Source organism: Crotalus tigris, unplaced genomic scaffold (assembly GCF_016545835.1).
Source record: "Crotalus tigris isolate CLP2741 ecotype Arizona unplaced genomic scaffold, ASM1654583v1 scf7180000017666.27876245, whole genome shotgun sequence".
NCBI classification, from domain to species: domain Eukaryota; kingdom Metazoa; phylum Chordata; class Lepidosauria; order Squamata; family Viperidae; genus Crotalus; species Crotalus tigris.
The window spans coordinates 2583296-2590938 of NW_024096551.1; the positions used below are offsets into that span (position 1 = coordinate 2583296).

The 7643-nt window shown below is 41.5% G+C and overlaps 1 protein-coding gene across 1 annotated transcript; it reads right to left on the bottom strand.

Annotated features, from left to right (window-relative positions):
• Nucleotides 1–311: 311 nt before the first annotated feature.
• On the bottom strand, nucleotides 312–7351 carry LOC120304938 (zona pellucida sperm-binding protein 3-like). The gene is made up of 6 exons (XM_039336069.1): nucleotides 7272–7351; nucleotides 6455–6575; nucleotides 6269–6360; nucleotides 6052–6185; nucleotides 902–1039; nucleotides 312–483 (listed from the first exon to the last, which is right to left on the bottom strand). The coding sequence occupies exons 2-6, from the start codon at nucleotides 6569–6571 to the stop codon at nucleotides 365–367; spliced, it is 600 nt and encodes a 199-aa protein (XP_039192003.1). The 5' UTR covers nucleotides 6572–6575; nucleotides 7272–7351; the 3' UTR covers nucleotides 312–364.
• Nucleotides 7352–7643: the final 292 nt, after the last annotated feature.

Here is a 7643-nt window from a genome sequence, read left to right on the forward strand (position 1 = left end):
ATGTCCAACGCTTCATCTATGGGAAAGAATATCTGAGCATTAAAATTGGCTTTTAAAAATATTTTTTTATATTTTTAAAGTCTTTTTGAGCTTTAAGAGGAAAGAGATTACTTTTGCAGAAAGGTGCATGGGGTTGCCTACCCCCGCTCACTCAAAAGCAGATCATGCTGATGTATGTTCAGTATTGCTTTGGCTGCCTCAAACGTATATAACTCTTATGTAACATTTTGTTGACTATGCCATTACTTAAAAGCATAAGTGCTTAAAGAGTGCATTGTAGCAAAGTGGCAGTGAAAATAGAAATAGTAGATTATGCATTACATAGTACAGCTTTTAGATATGTAGGATAGAAATCTGTAGAGCATCACTTGCATTTCATAGTTTTATTTGGGTGGAGAATCCAATATAGTTCTTTATCAGCCTTGAGGATAAACTCATATCCAATTTCATAATCGGCATCCGTTTCTATCACAGGAAATACACCTATAAAAGAGATATTTATACACCTATAAAAGTTATTTTACCAGCCTGTCACAACCTCTAGTAAAAAGATGCCTGTCAGGGTTGATGTACAGATGAACAAAAATCTGGACTCCTATCTAAAATGCCATAGATGTCTCAGTTAACAAGCTGTTTTCAGAAATATCATTTCAATATTAGATTCAACTTTGCATGAGAAAGTCAAATACTTCCATGCTTGTACCATTAAACTCTAAACTGTAATTATATTGATAACATACTTTTTTCTTCTCTATTTTCAACACTTCAAATGGAATGCTTACCGTATCCAGTTAACATTGAATAAATATTGTTTGAAATATAATGCATAACGTACCATTTTATTAATACAATAAAAAAGCAAAAACAGAACAGAGATGTGTAAGTCTTCACAGTTACGTACTAGCTTCTTGGTCTTCTGCCAGCATCTCTTCCTCTATTCCTACTTGATCTCTCTCATGATTCCCATCAGCCTTCCGGATTAAGACAGGACCCACCATAAGATCAGCTTCCATTTCTCCTTCAGAGATGTCAACTACAGCTAGCCAAACATAAAACAAATTTTGATTAGGATGGAGTTTGGAGAAAGACCCATCCATGGTTTTACCATAAAATCACACCAACCAATTCCCCATTCAAGGGGCAAACAATCCATGCGTGTTCATCTTCAATAGCAAATTGAAGTACTATTTCTAATGCAATTTATGAAAGTGTACTGATGAGAGTTGGACACCCCCTCCCCAGCCCAACTAAGAAATAATCTAGGAACACCCCAACTAAACTGGGTCAACAGCAGCCTGAGGCTAAAACAGCAAACACTTGACACACACAATGAGGAACCAGCTAGCAGCAATCAGGACACAACAATAAAAGTAATTAACACCTTTTAGGCAAGAAAAAGGAAATAACAATAGTCACAAACCAGCAAATCAAGAAAGACAAATTTTAACTCACCAATTAGAAATGGTAAGTTTGTTACCAATCAGAAATGACAAGTTTGGAAACCACAAAAGGGTATAAAAACCCCTGTTTAAAGATCACTCTGTCTAGCTAGCCGGGGACTCGAGCTGAATTGTCACTCAACGCTGATCCTCGAAATAAAACCTCTTTCTGGTAGCTGGCTTCACGATCTATTTCTTCTGCACTGCGCTGTCAAGGAGAATCCCGGCTGGAAGAACCGAACGGGGGAGTTCCTCCCAACAATCTGGCGACCTACGAAGGGACTTCCAGCTCACCCAGCCACCGGACCGGGCCCGGAAGAGTCATCACCCAGCCGGCAGCGGACACTTTGATCCGTGGGGAAGCCTCCTCGGACCCTGCCCGGTCGGCATCGGGTAGCAAAGGGAGTTTTTGAGTCTTACGCTCGAACAGCTACCAGGAAAGAGGGTAAGTGCCACCAAATTTAAATCTATTAGGTTAAAGGGTCTGGGGGAACGAAAGGAAGAATGCATGAGTGTGTATGTGAGGCATCCTCCTCTTAGAATCAGCTGGAGCTCGCTCCCTCCGTGTGCCCTCTAGCCGCACCCCGACCTGCTGCTAGCTCTAGTAGAGCCGTGACCAGTGGAATTCGGGAAAGCAAGGGGGGGCACCGGAGCGTGAGACCTTCTGGTGAGAGAGGAGGACCGAGCGGGCAGCGAAAGAGAGAGAAAACTCTATTCTGGGCAAGCCAGGACCCCTTCTGCCAGTAAATATTAAAGCAGTAGCCCCGAGCAGAGGTGGCCGCTCACCTCCGAGAATCTGTATTGGGAAAGAAGTCTCGCAAGGAGACTTCGACTGTGTATTGGGAAAGAAGTCTCGCAAGGAGACTTCGACTGTGTATTGGGAAAGAAGTCTCGCAAGGAGACTTCGACTGTGTATTGGGAAAGAAGTCTCGCAAGGAGACTTCGACTGTGTATTAGGAGAAAGAAGTCTCGCAAGGAGACTTCGACTGTATTAGGAGAAAGAAGTCTCGCAAGGAGACTTCGACTGTTAGTGCCCTTTAACATTGAAAGGAAAACCCCGTTATAAAAGAATGGGGAGTTCCAATTCAAGGGCTGAAGTGGGTTTAAAACCCCGTTATAAAAGGTTGGGGAGTTCCAATTCAAGGGCCGAAGTGGGTTTCCCAGTTGAGAGCTTGCTCGAAGCCTGGGACAGGAATCAGCTTCCTGTCTAGGCTGGAATGAAGAAGAAGCGATTAGGGGAATTATGTAGGAAATGGGCTTTGCTTAAAGATGACCGCGGGAGACAAATTTGGCCCGAAGGTGGCACCCTAGAAATCAGAATACTAAAAGAACTTAGGTCAAGGATAGAGCCAACCCAACTACCGTACTGGTATTGCTGGGTCGAACTGTCCAGACAGAGGAACCCGACCCAAGTCAACTTGGACCCCCAGCCTCCCTTAGATAACCCTGAACCGACCTTCATGGCCCCCTTGTTGAACAGGCCCATACCGGGCGACTGAGGGGCCAGACAGGACACATTTTAACCCACACCCCTTTCTCCCCGTCCGATTTGGTTGTTTGGAAAAAGGATACTGCCACCTTTCGTGCGGATCCTCAAACCGTTATAGAGACCATAAAGTCTATTGTAGACACTCACAATTGGATTTTGCTGCTTCTGGTCTTTCCTAGCCGCAGAAAGGATATGTTTGATTGGCAGAACCTGGACAGCATGGGGGTTGGCTAGAGCACAGAACCTTTTGTTAGGGAAAAGGGAGAGACTGTGTGAAAATGAAATGGAATGAGTGAATGAAAGAATTGGATTTGGGCAACTAGCTGGTAAGGCCCTGTAAGCAATGCAAAGTTAGGAAAGAAGTCTCACAAGGAGACTTCGACTGTGTAGTGTATGAAAGAAAGATAGACTTTGCTTAGGGCCTTGCTGGGAAACCAATTTGGCTAAATAAAGGTACTTAAAAGGGAAAATAAAAAATAGTGATTCTCTCTCTCTCTCTCTCTCTCTCTCTTTCTTCTCTATGCAACCACATGGTATGTTTAAAATGTGTGCCTTCCCTAACTTGAGTTATCTGAAATTTATGGTGGGAATGACTAGGATGTGTAAAACTAAGTCTTCTGTTCTCTTGTCTTTGTGTATATATGTTTGTCAAAGTCTGCGTGAGAGGTAAATGTGACTATTAACTGTTTCAAATCCAAAGAAAAAAGAATTTTAAATTCTACTAGAAATTATGCTTAAAAATAAGCCACAAAAAGGAAATACCTCACTCTGTTTGTCTGGCCAACAAACAGAGTGAAGAAAAAGAATGTGTTTGTTTGTTTGTTTGTTTTCCTCTTTCTCTCTGTGTACGCTCAAGAACAGCCTTAAGTTACCAGGAGGGATTGTTTTAAATTTATCTGTTGGAAAAGTTTCACTTGCATTTACTGTATGTGTTTTATCTATCCTTTTCCTGAAAAATGTGTGTCTATCTACAAGAACATTTTGAAGCTCAAGTCTGCTTGTGTGGGGAAATAATTTTCCTAAGTTACTTTTCATATCCTAAAACTTACTGGTGAAACTACTATGAAACTTTTCTGAAACAAATAAGCATTTTCTAATCTCTAAAATAATGTGGTCTATTTTAGAATAAATGTTCTCCTACCCTTGGCAAGTTGCACATCTTAAAATATTAGGCTTTTAAAATTATTTGGAGTTTTCAGCATTTTCAAACTGTCTGCAAGCTATCCCCCTTCCAATTCTTTTCCTGCCCTTTGTTCTCCATACCTTTTGTCTTCCTCTCCTGGGAGAGTCCATCCAGAAAGGGGGGAGACCTTGTTCTTGTATCTTTCAGCCCTGAAACCCTCTCCCAAGCCTTTGGAAGCAGAACACACAGACCCAGATGCTGCCTCCGTCCATTTGAGCCATGGAATTGAGTTTTGAATCCAGCCATCCACTAAAAAGTCACCATGCAATCTGAGTGGGGAACATCTTCCCCAAGTCCTACCATTTACCCAGATGCCTGTGAGAGCTGCAGAAGGAAGGTGGTGCCATGTGAAGCCTCAGAAGAGAAAATTAAGACTGTGGGGGGAGGGCGGAAACTCATTGTAAACTTTTCTTTCTTGCCCCATTTGTATTGTAACAAGCCAGTTGAATGTATTAGTGGAGAGATGGCATTTAGGAATAGGTGGCAGAACAAGTATTGAACACCTTGGACTTCTATGGTGGGAGGGAAAATTTATCCAGAATGTTTGTATTGACTATTTTGTAAAAGTAGCTGCATATACATGCACACACAGAGAGACACCATTCAGAATCACACTTGAGTCTATCCCCTCCACCTACCTTTAGTGAAGTTCCCCAGGCTGATTTTTGCTCTATTGCACCAAAGCTTTGTGGGGCCAACTTCCAACAGATTCCAGGGGGGAGGGAACTAGGCCCCCTCAGGTGATTTGCAATTCATATGCCATGACTAAGGAAGCAATAGGAAAAATCCCAAACTTATGCCCTGAATATTTTGCACTGTTGAGCTCAGATTGGGATTCCTAGAACTCATTATGTGCAATTTAAAGAAAATTTAATAGCCTGGCAGTTGGGCATTACAAACCTGGATGCACTGAATTAAGAGCTAAGGCAGGAAACAACCCTTGAAACTGGGCAGCCAGTGGTCATGTACTAAGGAGAACCATGGCTGTGAAGAATTTTGGGGGGTATGCAAACCTGACTGGAAGCTAAAGGTGACATCCAACATTTAAGAGAACTAGCACAAAACATTGGGCACAACCAGTCATCCTGGAACCTTTCCTGGCTCTTTTCATGGTTACCAGACTTCCATTGGTTGAAAATTCTCATTGTTAGTATAATCACAGTCGCAATAGGTAGAGCCCTCCTTTGTTGCATATGCCAATTAGCACCTTTAGGGTTAAAATGCCTAAAGGTCTGCACAACTCCCATCAGAAGCAAGGGACAGAGCAAGAAAACATCTCTCATGATGTGCCAAATAGATCACCACTATCGTATATATGAACCAGTTGGGCTAATCACTGATACATCAGTAATAGCCCAAAATGGGGGAATTGATGAGAGTTGGACACCCCCTCCCCAGCCCAACTAAGAAATAATCTAGGAACACCCCAACTAAACTGGGTCAACAGCAGCCTGAGGCTAAAACAGCAAACACTTGACACACACAATGAGGACCCAGCTAGCAGCAATCAGGACACAACAATAAAAGTAATTAACACCTTTTAGGCAAGAAAAAGGAACTAACAATAGTCACAAACCAGCAAATCAAGAAAGACAAATTTTAACTCACCAATTAGAAATGGTAAGTTTGTTACCAATCAGAAATGACAAGTTTGGAAACCACAAAAGGGTATAAAAACCCCTGTTTAAAGATCACTCTGTCTAGCTAGCCGGGACTCAAGCTGAATTGTCACTCAACGCTGATCCTCGAAATAAAACCTCTTTCTGGTAGCTGGCTTCACAATCTATTTCTTCTGCACTGCGCTGTCAAGGAGAATCCCGGCTGGAAGAACCGAACGGGGGAGTTCCTCCCAACAGTACAGTTTCATTACGAAACAGAGTTTTGGGAAACTTCATGTTACCTAGTTCTTTATCTAGTGCATTATTTCTGTTTTGACCTACCAGGAGACATTTGTTTCCTTTGGTTGGGCACATGAAGATTGCTAGTATCACTTGATGTGTGCTTTCCAGGAGAACCACAGCCCCTAGTCTCACAGCAGTTACAGATTTCCATGGAACCCTCTATAGGTAACCAACTGATAGATTAGAAAAAAAAATGTCAGTGTGTTTCAGAAATGTTTCATTCTCTTTTCTTTATGCAAACACATATAGTACTTACATCTTTCTTTCTCTGTTGAATGAGCAAGCTTTATTTAAGAAATCTGGCTCCTGGGCAGCTGCAGTGACTTTCAGATGGCATGCCATGTAGATCTTGATAGGGAGGAGAAATTAGACAGGATTAGAGGAGAGAATACTAGCATCCCATTGCCTAAGAGGATAACCAAGGGCATAATTGAGTGCTCACCAAGCTTCTTTCATCTCTGGCAATTTGGGATGCCGGTATGGTAAACTGGAGTGTTTCTAACCGAAGCCTTGGACTTATGAAGGATGGTCCTACATCATGAGAATTTCTTTCTATCATGCATCTAAATTCAGAAAAAAAGATGTGGTTGGGTAATTATTACAGTATAAACTAGGTTTATTTTTTAAAAAAATGTTTGGTAGCTCTTGATTATCTGTTGGCCATCTTTGCTTTGTTTAATTTCAAGGAAATTTGTGTTGCTGAAGCCTAGAACCACTGCATAGAATTCTAGGTTTGGGAAAGTGCAGCTGTTTTATGGATTTACAGTCTACTCCACAGGAGAGTAAGCAAACATTTTGTTTCATATGGTGGTGTTCCCATACAGCAGAGGATGAGGTCTCTTACGTCCCCTTTTCTATTCTTTTCAGAATAGTAACAGTGCTTAACTTTCAGGACTCTGAGGACCCATCAAACATTTGGCAGAAGATTGACCTCCTAGCCTATCTTTTTGTTTGTGTGGTTAAATTAGATATGACAACATAACATATCCATTATACCATGCTATAAAGTAGTTTGTGGTTACAGTAATACTCAATATTAGCCCAAGTCATTCTGGTAACTCAGATTGTTCTGGCTTGATGAACCAGAACTCACTGACTATCAAAGAAGGTGAGAATTGCACAGTCAATGTTTACCCTCAAGCAGTAATGTTAAGGTAACAGGCAAATGGAAAATAGTCTTTAAAATTCCATAGGGAATTTTCCATTTTTGGAAATTTATATCACCTATGGACAGTTTATACTTAGAACTGAAATGTTACCCATGGAAGTCGAGGATTTTATATTGTGGATCAGAATCTCCATCAGGTTTTGAAGTGACCACGCAGGTATCAATAAACAGGCGGAGCGGCACGTGGTTTCCTTTTCTGATATCTGCTTGAACATGGAGTTCCTCACCCAGAAAGTATACAGTAGAATCTTTTTCAGCTTGCCAGTCATCTGTAGTTATACAATAACACGTAAAAAATTAAAACATTTTCCCCAAGCTGTTCACCTAAAATATGGAATCTAACTTGCCTGTCATCAGACGCAAAGAAAAATACTGCTTTCCTTCCTCATACATTGCTGAAGTAAAAGGCACCCCAGTGGTCTGCATGGCACTGCTGCTCGCATTATTTTTCCTGAAACAAAAG

Excerpts from the sequence above, each read along its gene's own strand:
- LOC120304938 (XM_039336069.1), bottom strand. The coding sequence starts at position 6,571 with ATGATAGAAAGAAATTCTCATGATGTAGGACCATCCTTCATAAGTCCA. Across the intron at positions 6,186-6,268 it reads TTCAACAGAGAAAGAAAGAT|TTGGTTACCTATAGAGGGTT; the intron begins GTAAGTACTATA and ends CTAATCTATCAG. Across the intron at positions 1,040-6,051 it reads AAGGAAACAAATGTCTCCTG|CTGTAGTTGACATCTCTGAA; the intron begins GTAGGTCAAAAC and ends ATGTTTGGCTAG.